The sequence below is a fragment of the Lissotriton vulgaris genome, chromosome 3_1, assembly GCF_964263255.1.
Source record: "Lissotriton vulgaris chromosome 3_1, aLisVul1.2, whole genome shotgun sequence".
NCBI classification, from domain to species: domain Eukaryota; kingdom Metazoa; phylum Chordata; class Amphibia; order Caudata; family Salamandridae; genus Lissotriton; species Lissotriton vulgaris.
The window spans coordinates 1,856,968,497-1,856,985,552 of record NC_141689.1 but is presented as its reverse complement, the minus strand read 5'-3'; the positions used below and the strand labels follow the sequence as shown (position 1 = coordinate 1,856,985,552).

General features: G+C 44.2%; 1 protein-coding gene across 1 annotated transcript in view; it reads right to left on the bottom strand.

Annotated features, from left to right (window-relative positions):
• TMEM131L (transmembrane 131 like) overlaps positions 1-17,056 on the bottom strand; it is a 580,656-nt gene that overhangs the window by 16,129 nt on the left and 547,471 nt on the right. The window contains exon 34 of the mRNA XM_086962316.1: positions 3,954-4,144. Coding sequence (XP_086818442.1) covers positions 3,954-4,144 — 191 coding nt within the window. The remainder of the gene's footprint in view (positions 1-3,953; positions 4,145-17,056) is intronic.

The window sequence follows — 17,056 nt, the reverse complement described above, 5'->3', positions numbered from 1 at the left end:
GTCCACGTCGTGGTCGGGGCCCAGACACCGGAGACAGAGGCGGTGATGGTCTGTGACCGACATCGTGCGCTCACAGTCATCACAGTGCTTGAACCCAGGCATCCTATCAGGCACAAAGAGAGAAATAACTATCGAAAAACTTGGTCAAAAGACCGGAGTACTGCTCTTCAGATCTGCGTCCACTGGCGCGGAAAAAAGAAGAACTGACGTCAGCGCGCGGAGGCGGCGTCTATATACTCCAGCGACGTCATCACGACGCACGACGCCGACGACGGACGCGGAGCCGCAGGGGACGCCTGCAGACGACGCCTACCGACGCGCAGGGGTACTGCTATGCAAAAGTTTCCGGATCCAGACTGACGCCTGGGGATATTCTAAGGTAAGGAATCTAACACTAACGTGTTTCTTTCAGATTACTCAATTTAGGAGTGTTAAGTGGAGTGAAGGGTAGTAGCCAATGGGCTGCTTTACCCTCGGCGTCACTACATCACCTAGATGACCACTTCCTGTGGCGAGTGGGAATCACCCTGTCCCAGAGTTCATAATTTCACCACACACACAAGATGGTGAAATCCTTTCTTTTGTGTTTACTTCAGGCTACCCTCCCCAGAGGCGTGTCCCGCCTGGCAGTGCAACACACCTCCTGACTATCTAAATACCTGCCTGTAATGGTGCCAAATGGGCCTCAGGGCAGGGGGTGGCATCCTCCAGGTCTGGGGGAAGCCAGGCTTACATATTTAAATGTGGCAGAGGCTTTTGAAGCAGCCTCTAGCCTTGACATGCTAACCTGCTGGAGGAGGTCATAACACCTCCTGCCACAGCGGGCATTGTTCTCCCGAGTGTGGGTTCCACCTGCAAGGGGGTCAGAAACCTGTCCGTGGTTGCAGTCTGGAAGAGTCCAGTCAGCCAGCGCATTACTAGACTAGTAAGGTTTTAGGGTGCACTTCTAAGGTGTCCTCTGGGTATATGCCATAATATGTCTAGTACTGGCATCAGTACAGATTTATTAAGACACAGTGTTGGATACCAAACACCATAGGTTTCAGTGAAGCTATTATGTAGCTGGGTAACTTGTTTTGACCAGTGCCCAGTATATACCTTAAGATGGCTTCCCTGTTCACTTGCAGTATCTAGTAATATAAGTAGACATCATAGGGGCATATCAGGCAGGTATGCCCTCACATAAAATATAATGCACCCTGCCTCAGGGCTCCAAGGCCTGCTGTAGGGGTGACTTACATAAACTAAACGCAGTGACTTTGGTATGGCACACATGAGTGTGCCATGTCATGTTTTCACTCATGGTTTGCGCCCTGTCACACAGCCTGCAATGTCAATCTGTGTGCAAATTGTGTGTGGGTCCCTTAGGGTGGCATAAGATATGCTAAGCCCTTAGAGACCCTCTATAGTACCCATGCCCTAGGTACCATTTACTAGGGACTTACTGACAGGGGTTCTAAAGTCCTTGGCCAACTGTAAAACAATCAGACATCACAAGGTTTTAAGGAAAGAGCACTGGCACAGAGGTCTGGTTAGAAGGCGTCAGTGCACTGTCAGAGTCGAAAATCAAACTCTAGCAGCTAAAAAGGGGGAAACAAGTGTGATTGTGTTTGTGTGGGGTTGCTGCAATAAAAACCAAGTTTCCTACAAGCACGAACCGAAAAGCAGGCATACAAGTTCGAACCCAATGGCGGAAAGAACGTCTAACATTGAAGTTGATTCTCATGCACATTATCACCTTGAGGAGGAGATTTTCAAACTAAAGGTTTAAGATACTTTGCTTTGAAATCACCAATGAACCACTACAGCCTGATACAGCTACCCATACACCATGCAGCCACACCTGCTCAATAAATTACAAGCTCCTCCCCTTTCTGATCAACAAAGAGCAGCTGAATAGAAATCTCCATGAATGACCTCACAACCATAATTCTGCAGACTTTAGTGTCCCTGAGAGGAGAGTATTTCTGCCCAGTATCATAAGCATCCAGGAGTAACCGTGGGAGTTAACACTAAGTCTGTTGATAACTTGACATTTAGCTTCCCACACATTGAATGAAACCAGCACTCACTATCCTGGGAGATCAGCCATCCTTATTATTTATTTCTGAGGTATAGAACTGATTGGGGATTGATGCTACTGTAAACTATTTAGTGTGTTAATAGGAGTTTGGAGTTTCTAATTCCCTCCACTTGCTGAAGAATGACTGGGCCGCTCAACCTCACTACACAGAGATAGAGTATTTCCTATAGGGGCTAACTGGAGTGAAACAGTACTGTACTCACAGAGAATATCCCTCAACAACTACTTACAGCCAAGGACCTGCAAAAAGCCTGAGACTGTACAGAGGTTCTGAGAAAAAAGACACCAATGTACAAGTAAACATACACTGGCAAATAGAGGGCAAGAAACATCATCAAATCTAAGCTTTTCATTAAACACAAACTAACAATGTGAAATGTGTTTTACTTGGCATCAATGTAGCAGTGTTGTCTTGTGCTTTGTGCCCAATTTATTTCTTAGACTTAGCAAACATTCGGTGCATAATATCAGAAGCTGCGCCTTCACAAGGTGGTGGCAATTACAAGCTTCAACATGAATTTCTCAATGTATGCAAACATCACCTACAAAGCATTCAGAGCTGCAACATCAGAAAACATTTGCAAACAAGCTTCCACATCAAATGTTGTTGCTGCTACAAGGCCAACTTTACCTACAAGCATATGAGTTTTAGCAGCACATCATTGTCGTGGACAACTAACTTCAGGAGCTTGTTTTTATTGAATCTCAGGCCCAGTGACAGAGAACAACTCTGTTCTCTTATAAGTGCAGAAGGACAGTGGTCTATTCTAATCTAGGGAGAAGCTGAAGCAATTCATGCATGGCGCCACATCACAGCAAGATAGTTATATTAAACATTAATGTATTGCAAAATATCATCATGCCATATTCTCCCTATTAAATGCATGAGAACTGAGATTCAGTACATAAGTATATACATAGTCACGGTACCCCTCCAACCGCTTGTTGAGATTATCCTTACCTTTGATCCTGCCCACTGCTAACTGCTTTTTAGCTATGTTCATATTGTACAAATAGCATGCAGTTTTGAAAGTGTACTTTATTTGTAAAAATTGTTATTGAAAGAATGAAAGAAATATTAGATGTCCGTGCTACCCATCTTCCCTCTATTAAAAGTTGATATGAACAAATGTTCTTCAATCTAGAGGAGTTACCAAATAAGCATAACTTTAATGAATGTTTATTAGACAGTTAAAACCTTAAGTAGAGCTGTTTAGCTATGGGGCTTTTTAAAGTGAGAAAGAATTGGGTCGGACTTCAATCTGAAACTAAAGAAAAAATTGTAAAAAAGGAAAAAATGCAAGTCAGATTCTGGTCTTTTGTTTTATCAGGAATACCACTCAAGAGTGAAAAAAAGATCACATGAAGCGGCCCCTTGGCCACAACCACCTTATTACTCATTTGTGAAGTCTGTAAGACTAGAAATATCAGAGTAACAAATGTGACACACAAGGACAGCCAGGAACTAAACGTTTTCAAAGTAACTCCTGGGTCATTTTTAGGTTTGACAGAAAGGTGTTTGTGCGGTTCACTACATACAATTTATCTTAGGAAGGGACTTGGAGATGCACTGGTAGGCAGGATTGCTTCCTATGCTGTTGCCACATTGCCTAGTAATGGACTTTACATCTTTTACTTACTTATTTATTATCTGTTAAGCAATTGTCCACAAGTGAAATAAACAGTTGCAAACAGCAATGCGAGGTAAAATAATTAAAAACTAACTTTGGAAGTGGTTGAAAACAGTAACAGCAATCATCTTGGGGGCAGAAAAGTTAAATAAGAAGTGTTCAAGAGCAACTAAAATGTAGACTATATATAGTTCACTTTTATAAGTACGCAGGATTAAACACATTAAAAGTGCACTTACTGAAGAGCTGATATAGTTGGCTGATTCCCAGGAGACCGGCATACTTGGTGGAGGAGGTGGTGGAGGTGGAGGAGGCGGAGGGGGTGGTGCTTGTACGCCCATACTCCAACTCGATTGACAACCAGGATCAATAAATGCTGTACTATGGACTTCAGAACATGGAAAACTATGGTGTGGGTAGTTCATGTTTTCTGAGAAATCAAAGTAAAAGGTATTGAATGCATATATTACTAAATATTATTTCAATTTAAAACATTTGCTAGTCGACCAATTATTCTGCATGGGATTCCTGGTCAAAAGGCAAAAGCTTACATAGATTCACATTATCATGTACTACACTTTTCTTAAGAAGTATTTTAATTATATTTAGTATAAGTGAATTTCCTGTAAGGCAGAGATAAAGCACTGGGTAGATAACAACCATTTCTCATATGTATAAATTAATAAGTGAATGCAGGTACAAAATCCCAATATTGATTTGCTTCAAAGTTATTGAGAGATTGTGTGGTGTGTGCTTTAAATTGCTACAATGTGCTCTGAGGCTAAGAATAATTTTTATTAACTCTAAATCATCCCACCCAACAATGGGCAAAGGCTCTGTAAAATTCTTCATAGGTAGGTTACAGGAGTTATCAATAAATCCCTCTTTGTCAACCATGAATGTGCCAAAACACTGGGGATAAATCCCCCTGCCCCAATATACAGAGAAAACAAACCATGAAAAATCAAATTTCTTAATAGGATGATTCACAACTGGAAATCAGTGACGTAAATGCCTTATTTGTTCTTGGCAAGTTCAAATTGTTCATGGGTCCGTTGGTGGGTCTGAGCGAGCAAGGTGGGCGTCACTTCACACCAGTGGTGCAGGAATCATTGTCAAGAGCACAGGTGTAGAAACCATGGTTTTAACCACAGAAGGTAACCACCAATGATATACCTCAAATAAAGTTAAAGACAGTGGCCTGTGACTCCACCAACAATTGTCATAAAAGGGAAACGTCAATGTATATACATATACCTATATATATATATATATACATATATACATACATACATACATATATACATATATACATATATATATATATATATATATATATATATATATATATATTACATATATATATATGTATTCACTGAAAAAACCATAGGTTTCACACCAGTTATAGTTAGGTGGAAATTTTACTGACATAAAACCATTGAAATTCCACGTTATAGTTAGTTGGACTCACTATAACTTGCGCGCCTGCAATGCACTGCTGATGACGTCACATATTACATCACTCATGACATGGTCAGTGACATCACTCATGACATCACTGATGACACCATCCAGTGAATGTGTGTCTTTCTGAAAAATAAATATGTTTTATATATGTATATGTAAAGGTCGATGGAAGAATAAATGTTTAAAAAAAATGATTGGTTAACTGGCTTATTAAGTGTATCTTAGTGAATACACATATTAGCGACTATTGTTTAAATATTTAAATGTTTGTATCAGTGTTTCACTTTGTGTATAAGTGGCTGCATGGGTTGGTGAGTAGCTACATGTGTGTGTATATGTGTTATTAGATTTTTTTGGTATCAGTATGAGTGTCTGTATGGTTTGGTGGGGGTGTTACTTAGCACATAGATGCATCAATGACTAACTCACTGTTTGTATGTGTTTTGAAGACAGCATATGTGCAGGACTGTATGGGTGGAAGAGTGTGTATATGTGTGTGTTAGTGAGTGAATGACTGTCTCACTAGTGTCTTTATGAGTAACTACATATGTTTTAATCTAGTATATGTGAGTATTGATGTATATAAGTGAGTATATGTGAGAGTGAAAGATTGAAAGAGTTCCTGTTTAAATAAGTATGTGTTTCTATAAGTGATTGTTTAAGAGAGTAAGTATGTGTAAGTTTCCTTAGAAGTAATGTGCTAGTGTGTGTATAGCTGTATATGCAAATAAATGGATGTTCAATAGCTTATTTGCATGTGTGAGTATGTGTGTGAGTAACTTTTGGAAGACTGTCGGTGTGTTAACGGATATAAGTGTCTCACTACATATGATAAGTGAGTATATGTATGAATGACTACATAGAACTGTTGGTGGATGTGTATATAAATGGTGGAATTACTGAATTGGTGGTGGATGTGTATATAAATGGTGGAATTACTGAATTGGTTGTTGTAACTGGTATAGGTATCTCCAATTTTTTGTAAATGTTCGTTTCTATTTTTGAATATGTGTTTCAAGGGTTACATTACACTGAAAGGAGGTCTGTCACTCTGTCACAAGGATGGAGTCATCAGTGATGTCATCAGTGATGTCACTGACCATGTCATGAGTGATGTAATATGTGACGTCATCAGCAGTGCATTGCAGGCGCGCAAGATATAGTGAGTCCAACTAACTATAACGTGGAATTTCAATGGTTTTATGTCAGTAAAATTTCCAGCTAACTATAACTGGTGTGAAACCTATGGTTTTTTCAGTGAATTTAATAGATTTTTTAAATATTCCTAACTATAACTGGTGTGAAACCTATGGTTTTTTCAGTGAATTTCATAGTTTTTTAAAATGCTAATTCCTAACTATAAGTCTCACTTTATAAGTAAGACTGTTAACGCTCTAGTTGTTCTTTAGAACACTCTGGTACATTATATCATTGGGCTATAGTTGGGCTACATATGGCTGATATTTGGGCTACATTTGTTTTTTTTGTCTCTGGTGGCCATCTTTGGGCTATATTGGGCTACAATTGGGCTACATTTGGGCTCTAACATATATATAGCCCAATGTAGCACAATATATATTTTTTTCAAAGTTAATTTTCGTAAAAACCACTTGAGTATAGCAAAGGCACATCGGGCTACCAGTCCCTACAATTTTTCCCATTTTTTTTCTTCTTTTTTTTTTTCCTTGGAGCGCTCCTGGTGAGCGCCCCGGAGAGCGTACTCGTTTGAAGCGCCCAGGTGCGCGCACCGGGAAGCGTCCCGTTAGCGCCAATGTCGCAAACGAAAACATGATCGTGACGTATCCCGTAGCCGCGTCCGCGTGATACGCACGGCGTAAACGCACCAAGAAGCATGCAACGCGCCCCTGGGCGCGCCCCAGGACGCGCCCCGGGGCGCGTAGCGTAAGCACGTCGGGTCATGTGACCTGAAAATAACACTTTTTTAAAAAACTTTTTGAAAACCTTTATTGCACAATGTCATGAAACAAATACGGGCCTACAACCATCCGGCCGGCCTCGACAATGTTTGGAGCACATCCGTAAACAATACAGCACCGCAGTAGTTCGTCAAACAAAATACAGTCGACTTAAGTTACACTGGAGAGATACGTACTACTAGGGAGCAGGAGAAGTGAAGGTTTATTTTTAAAAGTTTTTTATGAAGAATAATAACTATAAAGACTAGAAAGGATCAAGGACCAGGCATACCAACCAAAACTGAAGTGAGCGACGCATAGCAAAGAAATCCAGCGAGCAAGGAGACAACATCAAAATGGCGGCACCAAAACAGTACACAAGGATTGACAGTCTCAGAATACGTTGTGTGCCAAGTGCTACCCACCCCCTTACAACCAACGCCATTGACCCAAAGAAAAAAGGGAGAGAAAAAGGAATGTAGAAATAAGAGAAAAACTAAGGCCCATAGAAACCAAAGCGGACAAAATAATATCCCCCCCCCCCCCGCAGAGGCTACGGCCTATCCCCCCCTAGCAGTGTGCCTGTCGCCCAAGAAAGAGTACCCGAAATAAAGAAGAAAGAAAAGAGAAGAAAGAAAAAAGAAACATATATTACCGGAGGAGGGCCAACCATGTGCACCCGAAACAACCATCATGAATATTATCGGCCACCGCACCCCGACCCCTAATAAAAACATAGCCAACGTCCAGCACCCCCGTCTATCCATCACAGTCTTAGTAATGCAAACAACGGTAATAAGGCAGGGAAAAAGCAGAGTCAACCCTGTCCCTTGCGATCCAGTGTGCCAGTGAGGTACAGTAGCGAAGTAGCCCTGCGGAGCAGGAGAAGCAGCCGGAATGACCACAGCGAGACAAGGCACCGTCCACCAATATCCATCCGAAGCAGGACAATGTGATCCATAAAGGTACAGTACAGGCAAGCACACAGCAGTAGTCCTCCAAAGTTAGGCAACCCAGGCATAAGCAACATGCCCAGAAGAAGAGTGCGAGTCTCGCCAATAGATCCCAATGGAGGTATTAGATATGGCGTCCAAAGGCGATCTCCCAGCATCTGCACAAGTACAGGAAGCATACTGTCCTCCATTGCTGCAACAGGCAGTGTCGCGATGATGTTAGGCTCTCTCACCCTCAGCGCCTCCACGCTTCTCTGAAGAGGCAGCTCGCAACAGTCGAGCCCAGGGTGCGGCGAGATGCTCCGCACGCGAGCGCCAGCTCGGCCAGTCGAGGAGAGCGGGGGCAAAATGTCGTCCATTCGGCCCTCCAGGTCCCGGGCATTGCAACACAAGGCATCTCGCAAACCAGCCAAAGCACTCAAGACATCGCCGATACTCAAGGGCGTCTCGGGAGAGGATGATACTGCAGCTCCCTGCACATGGGGCTCACAAGCATGTGGCAACCCCCGATCCCGATAGTCGGCACCCCTTCCTAGCTGCCGGTCATCAAAGCGGCTCCCCGACAAGCACAGCCAGGGCGTGGGGACCAGGGCAGCACCCTCCATTCCAGCGCCGCGTATGGGGGCAACACAGTGTCGGTCGTAGCAGGCGCCTACGGCAAAGACCGGCTCGTCAAGTGCAAGCGCTAAGCACTCCGCCCAAAATGACCCCCTCCACTCCGCTGGAAGACAAGAAGACTCACAGGATCAGCCGGGGAGAGGGATACAAATGTTGCAGCGGCGGCGATGAAGCCGTGAAGCGGGGAAATTCAAAAAGAAACTGTTGCGCCACTGCGGAAGACCCAGAACGTCTGCCGCGTCTCGCCGGCCGATTCCGCTCTGCCCTCAATGGCCGATGTTGTTGTCGTCCGGCCGGACGCTACCGAGAACAAAGGACCGGTCTCCCTCATCAACCAACAGCAGGAGAACAGGGCGTCCCGTCACTCCCATCGCAGGGAGACCGACGGGGAGCACATCGTTGGAACCAGCTACGCTTCCCGAACCCGTTACCGCACCACAGTTACAAAATAGCACACAGGAGAAGAAGCGGTACGGGAGGGAAGCGGACAGGTCGGCGGAGCCGAGGGCTCAGGCGGCCATCGTGGTTGCTGGCTAGGCTCTTCCGAAAATAACACTTTTGATCACAACAGTTTTGTTTTCCAAATGATGAAAGACCCCACCTTTTTTCCTCATTTTCACTTTGTTGTTTGAGTGAAGAAGACCAGCATTCTGTGAGAAATGGCTTCACTGGTAGCAGCTGCAGGTGCATCTGCACCACCACCACCTCCACCACCACCACAAAGACCACCACAAGACCACATTGGTGGTCATGAAGAAGATGAGGACGAAGAGGAGCAGGAGGAGAGGCAATATCTGCCTGAGGACAATCCCCCATACAAACCCAAATAACATTTTATTTGGGAGTTTTTCAAAAATGCCAAGGGGTGCCAAAAAAGTAAATGCAGCAAAGGTGACTTGCCTCATCTGTGACCAAGAACTGTCAAGACGGAACCCACACAAGAAATATTCGTTTGGGAACCACACGATGATAAGGCATATGCAGAGGAAGCACCCAAACAATTATTCAAGAGCAAAAGTCAGGCAACTGACCAAGAACCCTCCCCATCCTTCTACATCAAGCACCTCCAACCAACCCACTCCATCGGGTGCAGAGGCTAGGGAGATGGTCCCTAATGTCCAAACCAAGTTTTCAAAATTTAAATTTGTGTGCATATATTGCAACAAAATAATATCATATGGTGAGCAGAGCATCACTTTACTTAATCGAGCTGCAGAAAACCATCACCGCAGCAAGCAACCTTAATTTTTTTCTAATTTTTTGCTCCTGTTGAGCTGTTTGCAATTCCCTGTCTTTTGTTTCACCCCAGAAAAACTACAAAAAATATATAAAATTGTTCTGAAAATCAAAAAAAAAAAATGTTCCAAAAAACAAAAAATATAAAACAAAAAGAAAAAAAACAGTTCTTTTCAGAACTACCTCAATTTATATGAAAATGCTACAAACTGTTTTCCATTTTTCCCCCATGGTACGCTCCCCGGTGCGCGTACCGGGCGCTCCCCCGCGAAAATCGAAAAAAAATAATAATTTTATGCCCCGCCGGGCCCTTTTATGACCCCCACATCAAACCTAGGGGGCCAGGGGGGGGTCTACCCCTGCCCCCCTATGGTCATTTCCCCCTTTGTTTTTGCCACCTCTTGTGTCTCGATCCTACCGAGACACAAGATGGCTGCCGCTCCGGACTGTTTGGCTCTCGGGTGTCTGTAAACATTCCAATCAGCTTTCTGCGCGCAAGTCGCGTGGCGCGCCCGGAGCGCGTACCGGGGAGCGCTTACAGATATATATATTTTTTTGAACCTAAATTACTCAAAATCCACTGGAGCACATATCTTGAGACATAGCAAAGGCACATCGGGCTACCAGTCCCTATAATTTTGCCAAATTTGGTGTAAATCCATTCAGTCGTTCGGGCTAAAAGTGAGGTCGACCGCCCTATGGAAATTAACATGGGGAAAACGCGTTTTGGGACCCCCCCTTGTATCTCAGCCCCCGCTTGACGCATCCCCCCCCAAACTTTCAGGGGAGGACCGGAGCTCGACAAGGCCATTTTGAGGAAATTTTCAGGCAGATTCGTCAACCGGCGCCAAAGTTATTCCAAATAGAATTTTGAGATTTAACATTGAAAAAAATCCTAACTATAACTACCTACTGGCGACCGCCAGTAGGTAATATATATATATATATATATATATATATATATATATATATATATATATAATATGAGTTCCTTTGCCTCTGCAGTATCCCATTACAGTGAGGACAGTGCATCTGAATCTATAGGAGTTTCTGGCGCGAGTCACCCAAATTATATTGTTAGTCAGTGAGGACTTCATATCGATGCACTCACTCTCTCTAGCAACACTGCATGAAAGCAGTCGCCATTACTATAGGTGAAAGGTGCAAACTGTGTCTAGCATTGTGGCTACATTTATTTTTTTACTATTATGTGTAACACTGTAGATCACTGACAACTCTGGCACTACATGGAACTCCTACATGACTATCAATTGTATCAACATGTAAAAACCATACCAATCCATTAGAAAAATAGGTGTATTTCTCCTATAATGTTTGTTGCTCATGCTCAGCTTTCTGTAAACCCCTCTGGTATCGAATTTAGCAGATTTAGCAGAACCTAGTGCCAGAAAACATGATCATGTTCATATCCCTTACCCTTGGGTAGCATGATTTGCTATACAGCCAACAGACCTTTGCCCACATGCATCAACCTATTTAGGAAGTGCAAACGGTGCGAATCGCAAAATTCGGCCGTTTGCGATTCCTAAATAGGTTTCTGGGATGCATCAAGCATTTTTGGTAAAATCGCTATTTTTAGCGAATTCCAAAAATGTGATTGCTTTTAAGGAATCGCAAATTTGCGATTCCTTAAAAGCAATGCATGATTACTTTTAAAATTGCGAATTCGCAACTAGGGGGTGCCAATTACCACGAGGTTGAACCTCGTGGTAATTTGCGAAAATGTGTCAAAATGCCCAAAGATGCATTTTAAAACCCTGTCATGTTACAGACACATATGTCCTTAGGACATGTGTGTGCGCAACATGTACTTCCAAATAAATTTCAGGGGTGCAAGGGGGGGTCCTTTGGACCCCTTCCTGCACCCATGGAATGCATTAACATTTTGCGAATTCCAATTTGCGAATTCGCAATTCCCATTGATTCATATGGGCCTTTTGGCCCATATGAATCAATGGGAATAGCGAAATCGCAAATTGGAATTCGCATAATATTTGCGATTCGGTAAAAATTGCGATTTTTACCGAATCGCAAATTTTATGCAATTTCAATCATGCATCCCCTTTTTGCGATTCCTTATTTGCGATTCCCTACAAATCGCAAATAAGGAATCGCAAAAATGGACTTTGATGCATGTGGCAGCTTGACCCTCAAGGCATACTTCTTGGGAAGCAGCTTACTGCTACAGAGGAGCCAACATTCTAAGGAGTTATATGCTTAGGTCTAGCTTGCATCTAGAGATATCGCAATATAAATAGTCACAAACGATCAAAGTGTTTCAATGGTGTAGGTATTATGTTAAGTACATGGCTACCAACTGCGGCTAAAGTAGCACACACAAAACAATCGCAATAGCCTATGTGTTAAGGCTGCATTGTATGTGTAACTGTATTTTATTTTATATTCAGATCTAAGTTTTATTTTCTAATACTCAGCCGCTGTCTGCAAAAAATGTATTACAGAAAAAAACCACTCATCAATGGGGTCAATTACTGATATAGAGATCAACTAAGGTCCGTTTTTATAAAGGAACTTAAACAAATAAGTCAGATTCAACTGTCAATACAAGAACCATAGGTTTGGTGTGAACTCCAAAGAATTGGGTGATGGCAGAAGAGCAGTGTTTGGCTGCTGGACCTCTTGCCCTTCTGCTACCCTTTACCTCGGTTATGACATCCGATACATGTTTGAGCCACTTAGTATTGTATTTATCAGCAGAGAAAGATGGAATGGCTGTAAGTGATGTATTTCACAGGGGAAGTGTTTACAAGCATCAGAGCTGTGTACCAATGGTACAAACATCAACATATCACCAGGAACACTATTAACATATTGTTCATCTGGTCAGTCGGAGGGACTGGTATTTTTTCAGTTTAAGTCTAAAACATCTTTATTAGGAACATCAACTTTAATTGTTGCCACCCATTGTTCATACTAAATTGTTTGGCGTACTGCTCACACAAGTCAATTTAAAAATTCTAACTTCATTTTTAACCTATTTCAAATTTCTTCACATTTACAAAACGTTTTAAAATGTTTAATATTTGATTTTGCTTCTTTATTTTTTTACACGTTATAATCATGTAAATATTATTTAATTTTTGAAGCAGTTGCAGACACCCTGAATAGGAGTTGCGGACCCTAGCAGGGATCCCCTGATCACAAGTTAAGAACAAGCTACTTACCTTTGGTAACGTTTTTTCTGGTACAGATTATCTAAATGCAGATTTCTCACCTCAGAATATTCTCCAGGCATCAGGCTGGATCCGGAAATCTCAAGCAGTACCATCTGCGTGCCGATAGGTGGTGCTGGCTGCGCCATGCCGGAAGTAACGTGCGGGTGCCATATATGCGCAATCCAAGAGTGCTGACATCAGTTTCTTTTGTGACTATTACGGCCTCAAAAATGTAGTGCCACATAAAAAAAACAATGTTGAGCCAGTGGGTACTGTCTAATGGGATCGTTTAGTGAAGAGCAGAGTACACAAAACAAGAAAGAAGGGACGATCGGTGTAGAATCTGTGTTTAATAGGAGTCTCTACCAGAAAAAGCATTACCAAAGGTGGGTTACTTTTTTTTCTGATGAATGCCTCTTACCACAGATTTCTCACCTTGGAATAGATACCAGAGCAATACCTCACTGCAGGTGGGTTTGCGCGAAGACTTAAACCAAAAGGTCCTGGAGGACTGAATGAGACAAAAACCCATCTCTATGACCTGGACTGTCCAGGCAGTAATGTTTTCTGAACTTTGCACTCTGAAAGATGTCCAGGACTGGCACTCCATGCAACATTGCAGTAGAAGTGGCCTTTGCTCTGGGAGGATAAGTCTGCAAGAGCTTCTTAGCTAGTGTGTAGCAGATTTTGATGCAGAGTACAATCCACTGAGCGATGTCAGATTTCTGCACTGGCGTAGCTCTTTTCACTCCAGCAAACTCAAAAAGAACAAGTTACTTACCTTCGGTAACAATGTATCTGTAAGAGACATAGGTTAGCTATAGATTCCTTAACCTTATAGATTCCTTTCCTTAGAATTACAACCAGGAATCAGACTGGATCCGGAGAACTTTTTCCTCAGCAGTACTCCTGCGCGTCGGTAGGAGGCATTGGTCGACTCCGCGTCAATCGTCGTGGCCACCAGGATGACGTCGCTGTGCCTACTTAGATGTCGCTCCTGCTTGCTGAAATCAGCTGAGACTACTTTCCACTCCAGAATCACAGAGCCATGAAAGACACTGACCACTAGTGCACCACATCTAGTGCCCTGTAAGGCAGTCCCTAACCCTAGAAGTCAGTTCGCGGAGTGGGGATTGTGGGTGGGGCGGTAAGGAATCTATAACTAACCAATGTCTCTTACAGATACATCGTTACCGAACAGAAGTAACTTGTTCAACTGAAAGAGACAGTTATAGATTCATTACCTTAGAATAGATACACCAGCCATACCATCCCCAGGGGAGGTTCTGCGAACCACGTTCACACCAGAAAGTCCTAGAGGACAGAACGGTCAAAATAGCCATTCCTCCTGACTTGGCTGTCCAGGCAGTAACGTCTGGTGAATGTGTGCATAGATGCTCACGCTGCTGCATGACAGGTGTCAAGGAGTGGGACTACATGTGCCAATGCTGTAGTTGCTGCCATAGCCCTAGTGGAATGAGCACGCAGTCCCACTGGAGGTTCCTTTTTCGCTAAAGCTTAACAGATTTTAATAAAAAGGACAACCCATCGGGAGATGGTACGCTTTAGTACAGCCTGACATTTATTGGCATCCACATAGCCAACGAAGAGTTAATTATCCACCCGGAAATCTTTGGTGCAGTCAAGATAGAAGGACAGCGCACGTTTAGGGTCCAGACGATGGAGTCTCTCCTCCTCATTGGAAGGGTGCAGAGGCGGGAAAAAGGTGGGCAAAGTGATCTTTTGTCCTATGTGAAAAGGTGTAACCACTTTAGGAAGGAACAAGGGTCTTGTCCTAAGCACCACTTTGTCCGGATGCACTGAGAAGAAAGGGGGCTTAGAAGGAAGTGCCTGAAGCTCACTCATCCTGCGAGCAGAGGTGATGGCAACAAGAAAAGCAGTTTTCAGGGTTAAGGAGCCTGAGAGGACAGTTATGAAGAGGCTCGAAGGGAGCACACACAAGATAAGTTAAAACAAGATTTAAGTCCAACAGCAGCATTATGAAAAGAGATGGAAGAAAGAGATGAATAATGCTCTTAAATAATCTGTTTACAATAGGGGACGTGAATAAAGAGGGCTGATCTTGTAGCCGAAGGAAATCAGAAATAGCAGCAAGATAGCCTTTTAGAGTGCCCAGAGCAGAGCCTTGCTGGGCCAAAGAAAGGATGAACAAAAAACCTCAGAAAGAGGGGCAGAGAGGGGATCCACAGCCTTTTATGTGCACCATGCCACAAACGTATTCCATCGACAGACGTATACTGTTTTTGTAGAGGGACGCCTTGCTGCCAAGATGACGTTACAGACTTTGGGTGGAAGGTCTAAAGTGGTCAACTGTAGCCGCTCAATCTCCACGCAGGGAAGTGGAGGTTGGACAGGTTCGGGTGGAGGACAGTTCCTTTCAGCTCCGACAGAAGTTCCTCCCAAAGTGGCAGTCCGCCACGTTCAGGAGCTCGGGGTACACCAGACTCTTTGTGCCCAGTCCGTGGCCCCAACAATGATTTGGACCTGGTTGCGCTTGATCTTCAGTACACGGGGCAGTAGTGGTATAGGCGGAAAGGCGTACAAGAGGCCCCAACTCCACTCGCGGCGGAAGGCGTTCCGAGCGAGTGCCGCCTTGGACTGATGCACATTCTCTTCAGTGGCGAACAGATCTAACCAAGGCTCTTCCCACCGCTGAAAGAGACCTTGCACCACCTCTGGCGGTCAGAGAACCTGCCAGGTGTTAAACCACCAGGGTCATGCCCTGATGTTCCAGCCATGTCCAAAGGCAAAGTTTTTCTTGACATGGGGTCCACGACCCCACCCCGCCTTGTTTGTTGCAGTACCACATGGCAGTGGTGTTGTCTGTTAACAACTGCACTACCTTTCCTTTGAGGGTGGGAAGGAATGCCTGCAGTACCAGGCGGATCATCCGAAGCTTCAACAGGTTGATGTGGAGCCCAGATTTCGCCGGAGACCAGACTCCTCTGATCTCCGTCTCTCCCAGATGGCAGCCCTATCCCAGGAGTGATGCATCGGTCACCACCGCGAGTTCTGGTTGAAGAGAGAGGGATCTGCCTCTGACCCAATCCTGGTCTGTAAACCACCACTGCAGTTGTAGTGCAGTTCCCTCTGAGATCTGGGCGTAGTCAGAAAGATTCCCCTGATGCTGTGCCTACTGTAACTTCAGACTCCACTGCAGAGCCTGCATATGCCACCTGGCAGGATCCACCAGCATGAGGCCCAGCACTCTCAAGGTCCTTCTCACCGAAACCTGTGATAGAGGCAGAAACATCGGTATCATAGCCCCAATATCAGCTCGGGAGGATAGGCTTGAAACTGCACTGTGTCCAGAACAGCTCAGATGTAAGGGAGCGTCTAAGAGGGAGTCCGGTGCGACTTCTGCACGTTTATAGTGAACTCCATCGAGTACAGGAGGTCTGCCATAGTCTGGAGGTAGGAGACGACCGCCTGGGGCGAGCCCACCTTCAACAGCCAGTTGTCGAGATAGAAGAAGACTGGAACCCCAGATCTGTGTACCATCATCACTTTTGTGAACACCCAAGGGGCACTGGTATTGCTGAAGGGGAGCAAGGTGAACTGAAAATTCTCGTGGCCTACTGTGAACTGTAGGTAGAGTCTGTGGGCTGGCAGGACGGGAAGTCCAACGCCACCATCCAGTCGCGGGCAGATAGGAACGGAGCCAATGTAAGCATTTTGAACTTCTCCTTCCTGAGGAAGCGGTTGAGGGCCCCGAGGTCTAAAATAGGACGCAGGCTTTTGTCAATCTTGGCCTCCAGAAAGTAGCGGGAATAGTAACCACAACCTACTTCTGGCGCAGGGTCCCTATTGATAGCTCATTTGGCCAAGAGAGCTGAGACTTCCTGGTGGAGAAATGCCAAATGATCCTCCGACATGTGATCGAAAGACAATGGAATGGAGAGAGGAGCAGTTTCGAAGGGGAGGGACTATTTGC